Genomic DNA, 21915 nt, shown 5'->3' on the forward strand with positions numbered 1-21915 from the left:
TTGGCTCCTACATTCACCCTGCTCTCCTAAGGGAGTTCCCTGAGTGAGGGAATTGTTAGACATTCCATTTAGGGCTGAGAAACATGCTAAGTTCTTAGGCTGTACTCAATTCTTTTATTACTAAAATAGACTATATACTTAACCTTGACCAAAAGGTTAATAAGCATTTTATTATCAGGTTATCCTTAGCTTGGTATTTTTAAATACTTGAGGCATATTCAACAAGCCTCCTTCCCGTCGACCAGAAAGCACCTCCAAGAAACTCATTTTAGCTGGGCAGTGGTGGCACACGCTTTTAATCCCAGCACTTGGGAAGCAGAGGCAGGTGAATCTGAGTTCAAGGCTAGCCTGGTCTACAAGAGCTAGTTCCAGGACAGTCACCAAAGCTACAGAGAAACCTTGTCTCGAAGGAAAAAGAAGTCATTTCAAGTCCAAGTGTGGCCACAATGTTATCCTACTTCATACCGTGACTACATGGTCCTGATTTTGAAGTGCATACTTCTAATATTTTGGCGTGGAGAATCTTGTTTACAGTGTGTGTCTCTGATTTCCCATCCCATTAATTCATGCAGAATTTTAAATGGAGAAATGCTGAATTTTATTACTTTTCAGTCAGGTGAGATTATGTGTTTTCATTGATACATTAATAGGTCATTTCTTTGAATCGATGTGTTCTTAAAGCACCAGAAACCTCTTTCTCTCCTTCTTCCTCCCTTGCCTTCTACAGCAAAACTCATAATTTGGTTGGGCGGTGGTGGGTGGCACTTGCCTTTAATCCCAGCACTCAGGAGGCAGAGGTAGGCAGATCTCTTTGAGTTCAAGGCCAGCCTGGTCTATAAGAGCTAGTTCCAGGACAGCTCTTCCAGGGCTGTTACACAGAGAAACCCTGTCTCAAAAAGCCAAACAAAGGGACTGGAGAAATAGTTCAGAGGTTAAGAGCACAGGCTGCTCTTCCAGAGGTCCTGAGTTCAATTCCCAGCAACCACATGGTGCCTCATAACCATTTGTAATGAGATTGGGTGCCCTCTTCTGGCCTGAAGGCATTCATGCAGGCAGAATACTGTATACATAATAAATAATCTAAAAAAAAAAAACCATAATTTGCATCCATCAATACTCTAGGATAATGTTCTTCTTTAACTTAGGGGATCTTCTTTTGACCGTTTTCCTGCCTAACCCTTAGCAAATCTTGATGCCTCTACCTGGTTGAGCATTCCAACTGAATGCACCATGACAGAGCAAAACACTTCAAGTCCAACCTGGTCATCCTTTGTTCAAAGTGTCCCCTACTCCCCTTAGGCACCAATTTGCATGATCACAGAATAGAGTTCCCTTCACAACCTAGATCCCTTTTATATTCTGTATCTCTCTCCATAGCACTAACCCCCTAGCATAGAAGGCAGAATTTTGATTACCTTATGATCACTGTGCTCCTATTTAAAAAAAAAAAAAAAGAAGAAGATTCATTGTGGCTAATATTTCCACAGCATCTGTTCAGGTAAGTCATATTCTAGAGTCTAGTTCATGCCAGCTTCCTAGAGAGGGACAACACTCTTTAAAACAAGATTGTGCCAAGAAAAGTTTTCATATTTTATCTTAAGTAGGAATCACTGTGGAGTTGTGGTTAAGAGCGTCTAAAACTAAGAGATTTCACATCAAGAGATGATCATCTTGTTCCACCTCCCTAATTTACTAATAAGGCGGAGCTGCAGTGAGTAAACCTGACTACAGCCTTTATACTGTGGACCACACGGATAGGCAAAAGCTGAAAAACATTTTTCATTAATAATTCAGTTGGCATTGGTGGACCCATAAAGACATTTATGTTTAAGAAAAGAAATCCAACATAAAGAAACAATGGCGTATTTATTTGATGCTATTGAAGTGGGCACACAGTGAAGAAATTTATGAAAGAAAGCTTCAAGTAACATCTGTAAGAATACATTTTTAAATAGTTTTACATGTTAATTACTCTGGACAATTTCTGAACCCTGTTTAGCAGCAAGTCTCCTTTCTTGATGGTTTCTTGGTACTGCCAGTTCTTGCTATCAGGTCTATAAAGTTAAGGAAAACAATAAATTATTTAGCAGCCACGTGAGTCCAAACAAGAGCTGACCTACTTGCGTACACAGGCACTTAAACTCCCCTATTATCAGCAATGACAGATGATGGGATAAGAGAAGTACCTGTTGGTTTCTACTATTTCGTTGACTTTATCAATTTTGCAGTGTAGCCTTCCAGCAGCAATAAACCTGGACAGTTCCCTGATTCAGAAAAGGAAAACAATCCATTAGTTTCAGAGAACAATCAAAAGAAATGAATTCTGTCTTAGAGGTGAGATCTCATTCTCCTCAAGCTTCAGCTACCACATATACATAAAATACCACAGGTACAGTGCTCAGAGGAAACCAGGCAGGAATAAACCGCTAGAACCAACAAACCCTGACCCCAAATGCAACAGCCGCCTGTACTGGAAAAACAGCTTATTCCTTCCAAACACTATCCAGTTTCTTCCGCTCTTGCTTATGCTGTCTGAGAACACAAATGGGAAAAAACAACAACAAACCCTGCTTTGACTCCATTTCTCGGCACAATTTACAGAGAACTACACACTCTTAAGGCGCAGTCACTTCGGTGAATCACCTGTGAGCTGCCGTGTTGAGTCTCACACTGTCCCCTTATTCTAGTGCAGACTTTAAGGCTAAAGGGGGAGCAACTGTAACGTCAGCTTTCAGGATGCTGCAGCAGGAGGATTGCTTTCATGAGTCCGTGGCTAGCCAGGGCTACAGAACCAGAAAGCAGGTCTCGTCCCTGTGCTCATGAGCCTCTCCCAAGCCACTCCTCCTGCTAGCCCACAAGAAACCCAGCCGACACAGCCTGCGTTGGTGACCAGCCTAGACTTCAGAGCAGGATAATTCAGAAGTAAAAAAGCAAAATGTGGGATACTGCCCGTCTATGCTGGTAAGGGTCATTTGAAAAGCTAACGAGTAAACCTCTCAACAGGGGCTCTGAGTGACTTAGGGGTCTATACATCTCAGTGAAGACAAGCTAAACCCCAAGACAAGTAGGAGTCAGAACCTACGAACATCTATTGACGTCTGAAACTTGCCTGGAAGTTATTATGTCTTCAGAAAGTGTGATACAAAATCCACTGTACAATTTAGAATTCCTTCAGGTTTTATAATAAACTATAATTTAAAAATATATACAACACAAGAGAACAGTCAGGTTTAAATGCAAAGCGCACCACTTTCCACCGTGGACAGCAATGGCGTCCCCTACCACACAGGTCTTAAACTCTAAGACCACACACAGTCAACTGCTACACCTTAGCTATGCTACAACTTGCTCCCATCTTTAAGCTGTTCCTGCTTTTTCCTGTTCTACATGTGGAGATCTTCACATGTCTGACATTTCTGAGTCACAGCACACTTTAGCTCTTCAGGCATGCCATATCTGACGCACTTTCCAACTGTGCTATCTGTACTGCTGACTTGTTCTGAGGTTTGTTACAGTGCATTAAGTCTGGTCAATCAGTGATTCTGGTCCCACATTCTGACATCGACCTAACTCCAACAGTATCATAGGAAATGGCATTAAATACAAGATATAAAAGAAGGTCTGGGCAGCACTGTGAGCAGTGCCGAGCGCTCCTCTGCAGCCCTGGGGAACTGGTGAAATGACTCGAGCAAAGCACTTCCCACGCTTTGCACTTTCTCGTCTCCCTGGGAACTGTATCCCAAGGAGGTCACACATGGGCAGAAGTTAAAACAATACTTCAGAAAAAGTCTTTGCTTTGTTTTCCTTCGTAAAACTGAGGAAAGCAATGTAAATTTAAAAAATGTAGAAAACCACATTAAAAGGCAGTTTTTAATGCATAAATTTGTTAAACTTACTGGTCAATGAATTCCACACCCACACCAAACGCTTCTGCCATATAGCCAAGGGTTAATGACCTATATGATTCCAGCAGCTGGCTGTACGCATGAATTCTCATTTCTCTTACGTAGTATCGGTAATGTGGTGCAAAAAGCCAATCCTTTTTCATTTCCTGTTCCACGATGGCTACAATAAATAAGATGACAAATTACAATTCTTCCTCTCACCTAAGGAGCTGGCGTCCAGCAGCTTTGAGTCCAGTATGGATCACTGTTCTTCACCGTCCAACAACGGCAACAACGTCCAACAACGGCAGCAGCAAAGACAGACCTACCGGAACTACCCCCAGATTACAGCATAAAAGTGTTCCATTGCGGAACTTTTTATGTACTGAAGCAAAATTGAGTAGTTTCATTTATAATTAAAGAAGGGATAGTGATAGATGAGAGACAAGAACCAAAACGACATTTTTACACCACCACAAAACAAGCAATAGAGAGTAATAAAGCCTATTATCAGAAATGTAAAGTTTGGGGACAAATTATAATAATTTATTTTTTTATTCTATGTATGTTTGCTGGGTTTTCTGTAACTGGGGTTGCAGACAGTTGTGAGCTATCATGTGGGTGCTAGGAACTGAACCTGAGTCCTCTGGAAGAGGAGTCAGTGTTCTTAACCACTGAGCCATCTCTCCAGCCCAAGGACAAATTATAAACTACAAGGCTTACGTAGCAGTAAATTGATAACAAAATTGAAGACCAAAGTGTACATGAGATATTAATGGGCAATCCACAGGAATATAAATCATCTTACTAAATTTTTCTGCTCTGGATCCTAAAACATGATACAAAATTAGTAAGTCATATACAGAAAATGGCAGTAGCCACATGGTTACAAAGCCCTCGGCCAGGGCAATAGATAGCAAAGAACTCCGAGAAACTTCACAGAAATTACTACTAGACAGCAGTGTTAGTAAGCACAAGTGCCAAGGCAGGGATGAATAAGAAAAAGCTGCAGAAGTGTAAGAGGGTAGAAACAAGATGAACAAGGGGATTTGGTGTGAACAAGCTGAAAATCCCAGGAAAAGCAGTAATTTTGGCTGCAGTCCTTTTGGCAGTTATTTCTTTAGAGGTGAAGAATGAGGTTCGAACATGCTGTGACTCTATTCACGTGGATGTGCCATCAGACAAGCAAAGCTATCAAGGAGGAATCAGGACTACAACCAGGAATCTGCAGAGCACAGATCCAGATAAAGTTCCTAAAAAACGACAGAGACAAGGCAGGGGCCACCAAAAGCAGTTAGTCACTGAAAGGAAGCCAAAGAAAACAAAGTTTTCTGTTCATCTGGAACCAAGTGAACAAAACTGAAAAATAAAGTCTGTCCTACATCCAGTGAGAAGGGTGAGATGGAGCAGGCCACGAAGACGTGTACACACTCCTTTAGTCTTCTAAAATGTGGACACGTGTTCTTTCAAAATGCTGTAAGCAAGAGAAGTACAGGTGATGTGCACAGAAATTGGCTCAGATTTTCTAGGGGCAGCGGGGTCAAAGTGTATATTAATACTCCATCTCTCAGATCCCACCCACCTAAGGAACTGGGTGCAACAGCTCAGCTACCTGCATGTTCAAAGCAAGATTACTTTACAGGGCTAGGTTGAGACCTTAGAGATCTTCTATCAGTAGACACAGGGTACACCCCAAAAGCCCTTCAACAACAAGAAGCTCTAAGGAGCTCCATTTGGTTGAGCACTGCACTTGGTCCACGGGAGTCACAACTGTGATTTCAAAAGCACACTCCTGGAGGACTCCACTTCCCATTTCAGGGTAAGAATGGAGTGGGTGGGAAAGGTGGAAGCCCGTAAATCCAAAAACTACCAAATTTATCAATTTCGTTTCACTAGAAAAATACACTTTTTACAAAACAGCAGCAGCAATGGTCAGTAGTCAGCTCTAGGGAAGTCCAGAGGAGGCTCCTTTATTATCTTAGTAATTTAGCCGTCAGGAGCAAACCAAACAGCCAAGAAAGAGTTCAGTCACCCAAAGAAGCACACTGGTGTGCACGGGACTCTGTAAATTAGTTTAGTTGTTAAAGAACACAAGAATTGTATGCAGATTGTTTTCAATCCACAGACCTAGCTATTACATTATTACAAAAAAAAAAAAAAACAAAAAACCTTGGGCTGGAGAGATGGCTCAGCGGTTAAGAGCATTGCCTGCTCTTCCAAAGGTTCTGAGTTCAATTCCCAGCAACCACACGGTGGCTCACAACCATCTGTAATGAGGTCTGATGCCCTCTTCTGGCCTTCAGGCATACACGCAGAAAGAATATTGTATACAAAATAAATAAATAAATGTTTTTTTTTTAAAAAAATCCTTGAATGGAGCGATGATTAATCTCAGTCTCAAGAGATTCAGAATTCCCTACATCTTCACCACAGACCCAAGAGTAAACCATCTGTGCACATTTGCTCTGTTCCTCAAGAGTACAGTCAGGTCAGACAAACTTCCAGGTCACAGGGTCAGACAACAAACAGTTTAGGCTTTGCTAACCACAAAGCTCTTTGTCATACATTCTTTTTCTATTATTTTAAACACCACTTTAAAAATACAAAACTCATCCGGGCAGTGGTGGCGCACGCCTTTAATCCCAGCACTCAGGAGGCAGAGGCAGGAGGATCTCTGTGAGTTTGAGACCAGCCTGGTCTACAAGAGCTAGTTCCAGGATAGACTCCAAAGCTACAGAGAAACCCTGTCTTGAAAAATAAAAAACAAAACAAACAAAAACAAAACTCAGACCGAGCTAGCACAGCAGTAAAGACATCGACGGCCAAGCCCGATGCCCTGAGTTCAATCCCCAGGACCCACGTGGTGGAAGGGAAGGAAACTCTAAAATTGTCCTCTGACTTTCACATTGCACCTTGGCATACATGTGCATAACACACACAATCATTCTTACATATGGAGACAGACAAAAACACATCAAGGTTGCTGACATTCCACTAAGCAAAACAGGCAGAAAATGAGTGAAGACCTGCAGCTATCAAAGACCCCTGTATTTCTCACATGCGAAAACAGTTTTGTTTATTTATCCATAGGACCAGCAGATGAAGACGGATCATCCACCCTTACCTAATGACTGGAAGAACACAGAATAGCGGCACTCATAGAGAGCAAATAGGTACTGCCGGACTGCCGGGAGGCTGTGCAGCACTTCAAGTATCTCTGCTCCTTTAATGACCTAGGTATGAAAAAAAGCAAAAACAAAAAACAATAAACACATTTTAATGATTTCTGTGTTTTTAAATTAGGAAAGCATGAAACAATTTTTAAAAGGGTATTATGGTTTCTTTCTTTACCTTTTCCCTAAGATCTGGTCTTTCTAAGGCAATCATACTGACGTAAACGGTGTAAGTCACAAACGTCTTATAATCCATGAGCTCATAGGATGTAAATGTAGAAACTGTGTCAAGAAAGAGCTCCGCAGCCTGCTTGAAGTCACGGATAGCCACACAGTACAGACCTTGGTACACTTTCAGCCTGTTTCTCCTGTCCCAGTCCCCGCCTTCTTCAATTAGGCTAGCAAATAACACAAAAGAAACAGATAATTTTAATTCTTGAAAAAAAACAAACTTCTAATTTAAGTATTTCAGTAAGTAAGTCAAACTCCCAACTATAAACAAAACAAAATGGGTAAGCTTAGGCCTACCAACTGATTAGCAGCCCATAATCTCCATGCTTATACCCCCTGTTAAAATTACCTTTTGGCTTTTTCTGTGTTTCGAGTGATGAGGTCGTTATCCATATAAAAGAGGCCGATCCTTAGGAGATAAAACACGATATCTAGTCGGTGACCCAGGGCCACAGTCTTATCGTACGTCTTGCGAAAGGCTGTCAAAGCTCCCTCCTGTCAAATTCAAGACCAAAGGGGAAAAGTACACAATTTAGTACTGCCATCAACTTCCCAGATTTCCCAGGCAAGAGTGGTCAGGAAAACAGGAAGGAGAGATGAAGTGAGAAGACAGGGAGAGGGAGGGCCAATGCTGTACTCGGAGTAAGGACCAAGGGTTCCTTCGGCTAGACAAAGTGTAGACAACACTCAGTACATCGCACTCTGAGGACAACTCATGGAAACCACTGACAGCTGTTTCCAGAGCCTCACTGCTTCTGCCTTTAACAATTATGTTACTTCAAAATAATTTCACTATAAATTATCAATCATTTTAAGAAGAGACTTGTGTCACTGATTAAATACCATTGAACTCATGAATATACAATTTCATCTCTAAGAACTGAAATAATCCTGCTCTTTACAACACACTGATAAAATCAGACATTTGTACTTGTTTTTCAAAGCATGACTAGCTAGTTTGTTTCAGTTATTATTAGTCATGCTTCATAAACGTATAAAATGTATAAAAGCAGTGTACCCAGTACGCAGCCCTGGGTCTGCAGTACTAGTCCTCACTAGGAACAGGGGATTTGGGGAGAAACAATGACTGCCAGTTTGCAGAGTAAAGTTAAAATAGAGGAGAGTTTATGCCATCTGCTATCAAAAATGAAGGTGAGCACGAGAGTCCACCAAAAGGACAATGAGGCTATGTTAGAGGGACTCCACTAACACATCTGCAACAAACCAAACATCACAAAAATCAGTTTGCAAACAATAAGAAAACCCACTGCATCCATTTAAACATGTAGAAACTGTCAAAATATAAAACTGAACTTTCTTTTTGGGAGAACGCCTCTGAACCAACAGAGAAGGAATGTAGCATTACCACACAACCATAATCACCTGATGCGACCCATATTCTAGATGAAATTCAAGACCTGAACCAAACCTTCAAATCTCACATCACACAGAACACAGATCACTCTGAAATCTCACAGCACACAGAACACAGATCACTCTGAGATCTCACAGCACACAGAACACAGATCACTCTGAGATCTCACAGCACACAGAACACAGATCACTCTGAAATCTCACATCACATAGAACACAGATCACTCTGAAATCTCAGATCACACAGAGCACAGATCACTCTGAGATCTCAGATCACACAGAGCACAGATCACTCTGAGATCTCACAGCACACAGAACACAGATCACTCTCTGAGATCTCACATCACACAGAACACAGATTACTCTTTCAAACCAAACCACACTCACAATACTTTCAATGCTTCTATGTTTCCAGATTTTTACAATGACCAAGTCCTAAACTTAAAAAACAAATGTTTTGGCCTGGAGAAATGGCTCAGCCGTTAAAGGCTAGGCTCACAACCAAAATTATAAGAGTTCAGTTCCCAGCACCCACGGTTGTCCTTCCAGGTACATAAAAAAAGAGAAAGAAAAAAAGAAAGAAAAAAGTTTTAAATTCAACAACTTATAATTTAAGTCCTTCCTTGCTAGTGCAATTCTAAATCCTTTGCCTCTATCTTTAGTCATCATGAGGTAGAAACACATCCTATTTTACAAAAAAAAAAAAAAAAAAACAAACCAAGGAGCAGTAAATAGTGACTACTCAGGCTAGGAATATAGCCCAAGAAATCATATCCAAGAGCTCACACTATTTTTAAATATCGGAACCATGTCATCCTACATCTAAGTACTAAGGAGTGAACCCAATACAAGAGCTATGTACAATGAGTGGCCATACATAAGAAAACAAACGCTCACCGTCCCAGCCATTTCACCTCACTAATCAGTATGCTATAGCAACACTGGCGTATAATCACAAGGAGACATGGGAACATGTTTTTCACCTCAGCAATTTGTTAAAAAAAAAAAAATCAGCTTTTCTAGCTAAAGCAAAGGCAGCTGAAACAACGTGCGTGTCCTGCACCAACAGCCAGCCTGCTCCACGGGGGTGGCAGCAGTGACCCAGAAGGTTGAAGACGTTCTCTCAAGTGCAATGACAGACGGCAGGATGAAGAGGACTCCGGGAACATACTGTGGGCTCAAGTACAAAAACAGTGTTTACTGCCCGTTCTCTACAAGACATACACACGTGTGCGTAACTGCAAAACAAAAGAGCTTTTCTCTCAAAGGAGAGAGTAAGAAAAGCCAGACGGCTACATCTAATGTCTTAGACCCTAGAGTGGAAAATATTACTAAATCTTTTAGATTTATGTGCATGAGTGATGAGTGTTGTATTACACCTGTACACGTGTTTGCCTGGTTGATGCCAGCAGAGGTCAGAGGAGAGTGTTGGATTTCCGGACCTGGAATTAGAGGGCTGTAAGCTGCCCTGTGGATGCTTACGAATCTGGGTCGTCTGTGAGAGCAGCCAACGCTCTCAACCCGAGCCATCTCTCCAGCTCCCACTGTCCACCTTCGAAAATGTACAGTCAACGCTTCCCAACCAAGTGAGCTGCTGCCAATGGCCCATGTTATAAAGGGAGTAAACCCTCTGTTTGTGCACTTGTTTTGGAGATTCACTTTTATTCTTTTCAAGCGTGTGCGTGTGTCTGTGTCTGTTTGGGGGTACGCGCACATGAGCGCAAGTGCCTCTGGAGGCTAAAGGCATCAGAGCCCTTGGGTCTGGAATTGCAAACCTCTTGATGTGGGTGCTAGGAAATGAGCTCACATCCTCCACAAAACAGTCCACATTCTTAAACCACCGAGCCACCTCTCTAGTTCCATGTGCACTTGCTTATAATGACACAGAAACAAGAACTAATATACACCTGGCTTCAGTTCAGGGCAGGAACCGGGTGCTGCAAAACATTACCATGTATGTACCGTCCTTGTACGGACTCCTCAGTGCCTGTAAACATGATCAGCCTTCCTTCAAAAAAGGTTTGCCAGGCGGTGGTGACCCAAACCTTTAAGAACTTGGGAGGCAGAGACAAGCAGATCTCTGAGAGTTCGAGGCCAGCCTGGTTTACAGAGCAAGTTCCAAGACAGCCTGAGCTACAGAGAAACGCTGTCTCGAAGAAACAACAATAAAAAAGGCTCATTTATGCAGTGAGATATTACCCAATATCAATCAGTCTGTACCTCCAGAGAGAAGAAAGCGTCTCTACTGATCTTGTCACCTATCCAGAGAGGAGAGAGTGTCTCCACTGACCTTGTCACCTATCTGACAGAGGTACTCTGCTTTGGCCATCATTGCATCTCGAATTTCACTTTCTCCCAGATTCTTCTCTGCATCCTCCAACTCGTCATCCAAGCGTTTCAGCTCTTCTTCATTTGCCTTCTTCATTTTACTGAGAAGATCCACGTCCAGCTGCCAGTCGAGGGATTTGCACAAGGCTTCATAATAAGGAGCCATATCTAAAAACCATAAATTGTGCACGGTCAGGGTCAGCCTGCTCTGTCCCACCTCACCAAAGGTCAGCCAGCAGGTGCCTACCATCTACGGGCCTGGGATAGCACAGCTAAGGCGCTGAAAGGGGGGAGGCCCGCAGGGAGGGACATCCTCAGGTTGCTCTGTCCAGCTCCTGTTCCAAAGCAGTCAGGGACAGACCCCATCTGTCCCTTGACAGGGAGCGCAACACTGTCGGGACCAGAGCCACGGAGCCTTTGCTGGGACCAGCACCTGAGGCTTGTCCCGCGGCAGGAGCGAACCACGGAGGCAGGGCCCTCTCGGCGGCAGGAGGGCTCCCCAGGGTTCCCCGAAAAGCCCCAACGGGAGACACCCAGCCAGGCCACCCGGACCGCCCCGGCCTAGGCCGCTGACTCGGCGCTCCCGGGCCTCACTGTTTTCCCGGACGGCTGCCATCAGCTCCTCGCGCACCGCCGCGTTCCCGCGGTGCTCGGGCAGGCTGAGCAGGAAGCGCAGCTGCGCGATGCGCAGGTCGGGGTTCTTGGGCAGACCCTCTTCCTCTAGGTTTTCCAGCGGCATGGCAACGACAGGGTAGCCAACTGCAGGAAGACAACACCGTCCTGCACCGCCACCGGAAGCAGGAGGAGGCGGAAGGCGTCTTGTAGCCGCCAGCCTGACTTCCGGTCGTGTCTCTACTGCCTCCCGCCTGCAGCGTCCCCTGCTGGACACCGGCGGGAGTTCGCTGGAGCGCTTTCTTTTTCTAGGTCTTAATTCTTGCATCTCTTCTTTTCCTTTTTAGCTATTTTCCTTATGTCACATTTGCAACAGCTAAGGTTCTGGAAATCCTCTAACGACGTGAAAATATAACGCCGAAGAGAGAAACAAGAAACAGTGGCCACGTTTTCCCAGGCCCTCTGATGTTAACCGTCTTGAGGCTAGGATGAAATTCTATCGGCACACATTGCAGGCGTGCAAACTGAAACATAACGTGGTTAGAAAAGGTGGCTGACTAAGTTAACACAACAGCTAAGCGGCAAGGGCTGAATAAAACCTCTCTTCTTTACAATCCACATTTTTGCCTGCTCTAAGGAAAAGGCGGACCCTGTATTTCCTAGTTTTAATTCAGTGACAGTCTCTCCAAAAACGGCTTTTACAGTATTTATTTTTGTGTGCACGTGTTGGACTAGCCTTCAGGATGGGAAATGGTTACGTAACACCCTACTGTGGTGTTTGAATGAGAAATGTCCTACTGAGACACAGTTAATTGAAGATATGGTCCCCATTGGTGGTGCTGTTTGGACTCCCTAAAGAACCTTTAGGAGGTATAATCGCTTGAGGATGTGCCTCCATAGGGGTAGGCTTCGAGAGTTCCTGCCCTCTCTCCATTTCCGGTTCTTTCTTTATTCTCTCTGTGTGTGGCTGAAGACGTGAGCTCCCAGTCTCTTGTTCCTGCCAACTGCTTCCAAGCCTCTCCCACTGTTAAAAGGACTCCCTGAAAGCGAAAGGCAAAATAAACTCATAAGCTGCTTTCGGTCATGGTGTGTCCTCAAAGCACCGAAAGTAACTGGTACAACCACTGGATGCATTTACTTTTATTAATCCCTGCAACTGAGGCAGCTACACTACCCCAAGAGAATCTTATCCATAAGATCTAAGGCCAGGGGTTTACCACAGATGCTGAATTCCACTTTGAAGCATAGAAGCTTTATTATTATTATTATTATTATTACTACTACTACTACTACTACTACCCTCAGTACAGCAGTTGCACCTGAATCTGCTGCTGTTTCAGTTACGCAGCTGACCGTCCTGCTGCTCAGGTCAAGGCCCAGCAGCCTTCTGCAACCCACCAGAACTACCTCTGCCACTACAGTCAAATGTAGCTTTCTTTGTTTTTCCTTTTTGGTTTTTTTGTTTGTTTGTTTTTTGTTGTTGTTTTGGTTTTTGGGTGTTTTTTTTTTTTTTTTTTTTTTTTTTTTTTTTTTTTTTTTTTTTTTTTTTTTTTTTTTTTTTTTTTTNTTTTTTTTTTTTTTTTTTTTTTTTTTTTTTTTTTTTTTTGTCTTTTCGAGACAGGCTTTCTCTCTGTAACAGCCCCGACTGTCCTAGAACTCACTCTGTAGACCAGGCTCAAACTCACAGATTCTCCTGCCTCTGCCTCCCGAGTGCTGGGATTAAAGGCGTGTGCCACCACACCCGGCTCAAATGTAGTTTTTCACAAATCTCTATCATTCTATTTACCAATAAAGACTCAAGAGTAAGATGCTGGGCTCAGAGAGGTTGAAGGGTAACCAGGTGAACTTCCTTCTTAGCCACCAACCAAGTAAGCACTCTCTTCCACCATCTAAACCAAAAGAATGCCACCACGCTCCAAGTCGCTCCCTACTACTTCCTGTGCACCCCTCTATCATCTTACAGATAACCCTATGACTCTCCTTTTTGGTTTTTCTCTTTAGCTTTGGAGCCTGTCCTGGAACTAGCTCTTGTAGAGCAGGCTGGCCTCGAACTCATAGCGAGATCTGCCTGCCTCTGCCTCCTGAATGCTGGGATTAAAGGCGTGTGCCACCACTGCCCAGCTGTAGCTGACCTCTTATGCTGGCCTTCAACTGTCCTGGGTCCTGAAGCGTGATGCCCCAGGAAGGATGTGTGGATCCAGGAGCCATGCCCTGTGTAATGGTTACCATGTGCCTGACTTTTGTGAAAGTAGAATGCAAAGGTTTGTCAAAATTGATGCTAAGGGGCAGTCTATTTTATGCTACCAAGATGTTATAACTTTATATGGAGGCCGATCCTCAGTCCCCCACAAGAGAGTGCTGTAGAGGTCACCCTAAGACTTTCATGAAAGCCAGGCTGTGGTTAATCCTAGCACTCGAGAGGCAGAGGCAGGTCGTTCTCTGTGAGTTCGAGGCCAGCCTGGTCTACAGAGTGAGTTCCAGGACAGGTTCCAAAGCATCACAGAGAAACCCTGTCTCAAAAAACCAAAAAAAAAAAAAAATCCAAACAAACAAACAAGAAAACCACACACAAAAAAAAAAAAGAAAAAGAAAAGAAAAAAAAGAAAAACTAAGACTTTCATGAATACATAGAGGTCAGTAGGAATTGGAGCTTTAAACCAAGCTCCTTTGTGACTATAAGGATCTTGCAAAGACTGGGTTCTTACTATATATGGAATATGAATAAAATTATGTCCATAATCTAGTCATAAGCAAAAAATGCTTATAAAAACTGGATTGTTAGTTCTGAGAAACATACAGTAAATGGCCACACCTTTAGCAAAGAAATTCAAGCTCCACTTTCTATGAAGATCAATCTTCCCGGCATCCTCATGCACGCCTTTACTCCTAGTAACTGGGAGGCAGAGACAGGCAAATCTCTGTAAATCTTAGATCAGCCTGGTCTTCACAGTGTGTTCTAGGCCAGCCATGGCAACATCGTGAGACCCTAACTCAACAACAACAACAACAACAAACCTGTCTAAAGATGCTGTCTACCCAAGACATCAATGTTTAGTGAGCTTCTCTTTCTCATATTCACCTTGTGCATAAGTCCGAAGTTCACAGACATAAGGGAACAAGAAATCAGGGGGAAAATCCTCAGCATTGCAGTATGTCTTACAGCCCCTAACCGCTCATGAGGCCACAACTCTCAGAAGAGGCCTGCAGCATGGGCCGTGGTCACCCTTCCCCACAGCACCCACAGGAGTGGTGGAGACCTGAATGGACCCAATTCCTTCCAAGGTGTATGTGCTGGCCACCTCTGACATTGTGGTAAAATACCCGAGGGGGCAGAAACTGAAAATGTTTACTCTGGCCTGCGATAACGGTTTACCTTTAAAAGAAAACCCCAGTGACTCAACATGTCTACACCCTTCTAAAAGCTCATTCAACTAGGAACTGAAGGCATTAACAAACTGATGGAGTTAGTACCCTGGTGGTTTCATCACTTCTCAATAGCACCAGCAGCTGAGGCCCAAGCCTTTTGAAACACAAACTTTTATAAAGCATTTCATACCCAAACCACAATAGGGTGATTACCAAACGCATTGCCCCCATAAGGGGTCCTAATAGTGTGACCTCTTTCTAGCCAGGTGCCACGATTGGCCGTGGCCATTCAGAGTTTTCTCTACTTTATCCTAAGGCACGTTGGTTTCTCGCTTGGCAGAAAGACCCAGAATGAAGCTAAAAACACCGTGGTGTCCAGAGAATCGTGGCTAACAGAAGCAGCGACAAAACCAACGAATATACAGGTATCATGCACCAAACATTCTGCATGGAGCAAATCAGGGATGTTCGCCCACTGTGTGAAGGTGTATTACTATGATTGGTTTAATAAAGAGCTGACCGGCCAATATCTAGGTGAGAATATAGGTGGGACTTCCAGGCAGAGAGAAAGAAAGGAGGAGGTGAATCTAGGTGCATGGGAGATGCCAACAAGACACAGAGGGAGTCAGCCATACAGAATAAAAGAAAGGTAAAAAGCCACGAGGCGAAACATAGATTAAGATAAATGGGTTAATTTAAGCTTTAAGAGTTAGTGGGACAAGTCTAAGCTAAGGCCAGGGTTTCATCATGAGTAAGAAGTCTCCGCGTCATTATTTGTGAGCTGGTGACTGACAGCAAAGCTTGCTACTGATCCCTGGGAGATGACGAGGACACTCGGCTTGGTGGTCTTCTCTACCCTGTCTACTCCAACCTGGCTTATACCTATTGGCATGGCCTTCCCTGGCCAGTTCATTGTTTATGAGTTCGCCTCCACCAACCACACACACACACACACACACACACACACACACACACACACACGATAGCTCCAAAAGAGCTTCTCGTCTCCGTGGTGACCTCACTCTTTGGAGCTTTGGACTCTCCTGCTGTGAGCTGGGCATCTAAGTGTGAATCCCTAAGGGTACCCAATAAGCAACTTCACCAAGTCCTTGCTCTCGTAAATTTTTTTTTAACTGTTACTATAAGTGTACCACCTTCTGTTTACAATAAAGTCAGATATATGACTCCCCCGCCCCCAATGATCTGGGGATTTTCTGTCTGCACAGGTCCCAGTCAAGAGAGTGTTTGGCATCTCCCTGGTATGCAAAAGAACTATGGGTGAAAATAGCCGCTGGGTTGAATTTTACAGGATGTGGATCCAGATAAAGAGAGACTAACATTTCCCAGCTGCAGGTGGGCACTAGCCTACACCTGGACAACCTAAGACAGTATTCCCGGGGGAGGGGGGTAATAAGGAAATAAATATTAAACGCCTTATTTTCCGGGTTTGTTGTAATATATGGATTGAAGACGTGTTTGTCCATCACTATGTCAGTTCCTTGAGTCGAGTTTATAAAAATAACGCTACTGCCCCTAAATAAACATCATTTTAGCAGACACTTGCTATTACGTTCAGCTAACTTTAGTCACAATTTCCCACTAAGAGACTAGGAAATGAATCAGGAAGGAGAGTAGGCACTGGAAGTCACGGAGCTGCCAAGGAGCAGAGCTGTCTGAGATTTTGCAGTCTCAGTGGTGCTGACCTGTGTGACCCATGTGCCCTGGGCTAGGCATCCTTTAAGACCGATTATATTGTCCCTTAAATGGATACTTAAATCTTCTGAAAGACAACAAGCAATGGTGTGTAGCACTCTTTGTGAGTTTTTTTTTTCCTGTAATACCCTAAGCTACCTGCGCAAGACAGACATAAGTCTGAAGGATAAAAACTAACTCAAATATGAAAAAAACAAAACCAAGCATCTCAGATTTCTATAAATGCTGAGGATACATGGAGTGCTTCCTCATCTAGAGACTGATGCTGTGAAATCTCTTTGGAGTCCAGGCTTCTCCTCCTGAACTTAGAGCTTCAAGAGCAGCTTGTTCATACCTGAACTGGAGGGGGGGGTCCCAAAAAAATGCCTTCTGGTACTCCTCCTACCACTGCCATATTCCTACGAGCTACATAAAATACATTTCTTTCAGAGGAATATATATGATATATATATTTCATATGAGATAGTCAATATATTTAATTCTGTTAAAATGAAGAATTTCTTCCAATATCTAAAACATTTTACTAATGCATAATTAATTTACCCAAGTAGTTGGCAGTGTGTGTGTATGTATGTGTGTGTGTGATGGCATATGCTCATGTGCACGCATGTGTATGCCAACATATATGAATGTGAAGGCGGAAAGTCAACCTCACTTGTTGTTCCTCCAGGAACCATCTACCATGTTTTCTGAGTCAATCCGTCTTTGTTCTGAAGATCACCAACTAGGTTGAGCCATGTAGGCCAGCAAGCAGCAGGGACCTGCTTGTTTCTACTTCTTCCGTGTTGAGCTCAGAAGTATATACAACCATGTAATGCAGGAGTCCTCTCTGTATGCAATGAATGTCATTGGTTAATAAAGAAGCTGCCTTAGGCCTATTGCAGTGGAGAATAGGGCAAGGCAGGAATTCCAAGAGAAAGAGAATAGGCAGAGTCAAAGAGAGAAGTCATGTAGCCCCCATAGGAGACAGACGCTGGATGCCAGACAGAACCTTACCGGTAGGCCACAACCACATGGTGATACACAGATTAATAGAAATGGGTTAATTTAAGATATAAGCACTAGCCAATAAGAAGTGTGAGCTAATAGGCCAAGCAGTGTTGTAATTAATATCATTTCTATGTAATTATTTTGGGTCTGGGCGGCCGGGAACGAATGAGCAGCCTCTGTCTACAACCGTGCCCTGCTTTCATATGTGGATTTTGGAGACCAAACTCAGATTGTACTTCCAAAGCAACACTTACCACTAAGCTATCTCCTTAGCCTGGGTTAATAATTTGATTCCTGCGATGTTAGGAGCGGATATGTAGACTACATGCCTACATATTTGTTAAGCAAGCTTATTTATAATGTAGCTATTATATGCCTATATTTTGCTAGAGTTAGAAAGCTGATCTGTAGACAGAGATTGCACTTTTGTTCCCAGCCACCTAGACCCAAATGATCACATAGAAACTATATTACTTACAGCACTGTGTGGCCGATAGTTCAGGAGTAACCCTGTCTAGCTCTTATGTCTTAAATTAACTCATTTCTATTCATCTATGTATCACCATGAGGCTACGGCCTACCACTAAAGTTCCGGCATCTTTCTCCTTCAGCAGCTACATGGCATTTGCCTGACTCCACCTTCTTTTCTCCTTTATCTCTGCTTGGAATTCCTGCCTTGCTCTATTCTGTCCCACCATGGGCCAAAGCAGTTTCTTTACTAATCAATGCTAATAAAACATATTCACAGCATACAGAGGGGAATCCCACATCAATGATCAAAATGAGTAAACATGCTGGAGGAACGTTCATTCACATGTGTTCAGTGTGTGTAAGAGATTGATAAGTGTCGTTTTTGGGGAGGAGGGGTTTCAAGACAGGGTTTCTCTGTAGCTTTGGTGCCTGTCCTGGAACTAGCTCTTGTAGATCAGGCTGGTCTCGAACTCACGGAGATCCACTTACCTCTGCCTCCCGAGTACTGGGATTAAAGGCATTCACCACCACCATCCGGCGATTAGTAAGTGTCTTAATGCTGGAGCCACTGTTACCGAGTTCAGATCCTGCTGCTTGCCCCTAATGTCTGCCCACAACACACTCTCAGTCCTCCTTGTTTCCTGGTCCATGGCAGCAAACCTCAAGGACCAGCTGATGATTGCCAATCTTCCTATGGAGGGACAGACCCTTCCAGAACAAGACTCCAGATTTTGGGTTGGTGCTGTTTGGTGTGGCCTTCGTCATGAGCACCTTAATGGCTTGGTTGATAAACTTGTCATTTGAATTTTGGCCTTAATATTTATAGTTCTTTTCAATTCTGGATACTAATTTCCCATCTTAACACTGTTAGGTAGCATTATTTTTCTCATTTGGTAGGCTGTCTCCTCACTTTGCTAATCGTTTTCAATTTCACACAACCCTATGTGTCATTTTGGGGGAGTGTTTCTGAAAGTCCTTGCCTATGCTCAATGTCTTTCCTTTATACGTTCCCCTGGAATTTCTAAACTTCAGGGCTTATGTTCACAGATTGGATTCATTTGAACTGATTTGTTCAGGATGAGAGAGCCAGGTCTAATGTAATTCTTTTTACCCTACCCTTTGTTTTTTTTTTTTTTTTTTTCCAAGACAGGGTTTCTCTGTAGCTTTGGAGCCTTCCTAGAACTAGCTCTTGTAGACCAGGCTGGCCTTGAACTCACAGAGATCTGTCTGCCTCCGCCTCCGAATGCTGGGATTAAAGGCGCGCACCACCACCGCCGGCCTTAATGTAATTCTTATACAGAGCTACATCTGATTTTCCAGGAACAATTTTTAAAAGAGGCTGTCTTTTTTGCTAGTGAATGCTTTTGACACCTTTATCAAAATAAGGTTGGCTGTAACTATGTGATTTTACTGTGGGGTCCTCTATTTTAGTCCATTACTTTGCATATATTTTTAATGCTGGTATCTATTTTTCTTTTTCTTTTCTTTTTTTTTCTTTTTCTTTCTTTCTTTCTTTTTTTTTTTTTTGATTTTCGAGACAGGGTTTCTCCGTAGCTTTTGGTTCCTGTCCTGAAACTAGCTCATGTAGACCAGGCTGGCCTCGAACTCACAGAGATCTGCCTGCCTCTGCCTCCCGAGTGCTGGGATTAAAGGCGTGTGCCACCACTGCCCGGCTCTACTGCCCGGCTCTATTTTTCTTACTATGGGTTTGTAGTATAGTTTGGGACCGGACTTGGTGATACTTTTGATATTGTTCTTTATTGTTAAGTTGACTTTGGTTATGTATGGCCCTCAGTGTTTCTGCTTGTATTTTAGTTTTTATCTATTAGAAATGTCCTTATAATATTGAAGAATTCAATCTGTGCTTTATACAAAGAAAAATAAAGACCCAGGACCACCCTCTCATAAGAAATAGTTTCTTTGTTCCTCAGAAGTTACCAAGAGTAGTTTTACTTTTGTTTTGTTTCTTTTACTACAATAAGAGCAAAATTTGGGGGTCAGAAAACCCGGTGGGAAAAAAAAAAAGTGAAAAAAAGCCGGGCGGTGCACTTGGGAGGCAGAGGCAGGCGGATCTCTGTGAGTTCAAGACCAGCCTGGTCTACAAGAGCTAGTTCCAGGACAGGCTCCAAAACCACAGAGAAACCCTGTCTCAAAAAAACAAAACAAAACAAAAACAAAAAACAAACAAACAAAAAAAAAAAAGAAAGAAAACCTGGTGGGTTTAAGTCTGGCTTCTTCATATTTTTTAGTTCTGTTGGACCAAACAGGCAACAGTCCTTCTAAGCATTTAGTTTCTCAGCCCGTAGAATTGAGATTCCACATTCTTGCTTCTGTCCCTGCGGTGAAGACAGACCTCTGTGATCCTCCGACAGTCTGGAATGTTGGTGTAGCCAGTTGCTGCTGATTCTGAGAGAGCAGAGGAACCGGTCTTGTGGGTGAGCAGACAAGACTGACGGTGCTGGAGAAAGCAGCCTCAGGGATCCACTGAAAACTAAAAATGTCCTTGACTAAACAGAAACATTATGGGTTGCCTCTGGGTTCTAAACTTTTGTGTTGTAAATTATCTCACAGTAGCCACATGGCTAAGTACATTGGAAACTGAGGCACAAGATTATCTGCTAAAGTTCATAGAGTAGATAGGAACTTGAACCCAAGCCTATGTCCCTAGTACCTTTACCCATCCTATACATTGATGGCGCACTGCATATCTGTGAGTATCTCCAGGAGACTTTGCACATATTTCTGTGATTGTTCTCATGCAGTAATTGCGTAGAGTCATTTTATGAAACGTCTATGAATGGATTTTCCCCGTGATCGGTGAGGACGTCCCTCCATTTCTGCTTGACCAACGTATACAAGATGGAACAATTCTCTATCACTCAGCAACACGGCTGCTTTACAGCACGTGGTGAAAATTCATTAGCACGGCTGCTCTTTTGCTATAATCAGACTTTATAAGCCCTGCACTTAATCACATTTTCTTTGAGGAAGCCCTGTGCTGTCTAAAGGGAAAGAGACTGTGGTAGGGTCAGGTAACCTGGAGTTGACGAACTACTCCACTGTTGAACCTGCAGAACTTTTTGTCTTTGTTTTAAAATCAAGTTGTGTTTGCCTATGCAATTGGTCCTTAGGAACTTGATAATTTTTATTCAAAGTAGTATATGATGACACTGTTGAGTATATTTTTATATTTTTGTTATCAGCCATATTCTCAAAACTTGATAACAAAGTATTTTCATATCAAAAAGTATTGAGGGGCATTGCATGGAGGCTATAAATTATTTTCAGTAATATAGTTATTTTTACAATATTAATTTTGCTGGTCTATGAAAATGTATCTTCTCATATTCAGTTTTTTTTTTTTTTTTGATTTTTCGAGATAGGGTTTCTCCATAGTTTTTGGTTCCTGTCCTGGAACTAGCTCTTGTATACCAGGCTGGCCTCGAACTCACAGAGATCCGCCTGCCTCTGCCTCCCGAGTGCTGGGATTAAAGGCGTGCGCCACCACCACCCGGCTCTCATATTCAGTTTTATTTTCAAAATAATACTTTAATATTTTTTAGAATTTCATACAATTTATTTTGACTATATTCAACCATAGCTCCTTCCACAGGCACCCTCTCTTCCCTATCCACCTCAACCAATGAGATAGAATCAACAATTAAAAATTTTCCAGCCGAGCCGGGCGGTGGTGGCGCACGCCTTTAATCCCAGCACTCGGGAGGCAGAGGCAGGCGGATCTCTGTGAGTTCAAGACCAGCCTGGTCTACAGA

General features: G+C 43.0%; 1 protein-coding gene across 1 annotated transcript; it reads right to left on the reverse strand.

Annotated features, from left to right (window-relative positions):
* Nucleotides 1-1847: 1847 nt before the first annotated feature.
* On the reverse strand, nt 1848-11804 carry Psmd6 (proteasome 26S subunit, non-ATPase 6). The gene is made up of 8 exons (XM_050160522.1): nt 11585-11804; nt 10953-11158; nt 7638-7783; nt 7236-7455; nt 7009-7117; nt 3897-4065; nt 2187-2264; nt 1848-2054 (listed from the first exon to the last, which is right to left on the reverse strand). The coding sequence occupies exons 1-8, from the start codon at nt 11727-11729 to the stop codon at nt 1958-1960; spliced, it is 1170 nt and encodes a 389-aa protein (XP_050016479.1). The 5' UTR covers nt 11730-11804; the 3' UTR covers nt 1848-1957.
* Nucleotides 11805-21915: the final 10111 nt, after the last annotated feature.

Source organism: Alexandromys fortis, unplaced genomic scaffold (genome assembly GCF_014885135.2).
Source record: "Alexandromys fortis isolate MF-2015 unplaced genomic scaffold, M_Fortis_MF-2015_v1.1 scaffold_116, whole genome shotgun sequence".
Classification (NCBI taxonomy): domain Eukaryota; kingdom Metazoa; phylum Chordata; class Mammalia; order Rodentia; family Cricetidae; genus Alexandromys; species Alexandromys fortis.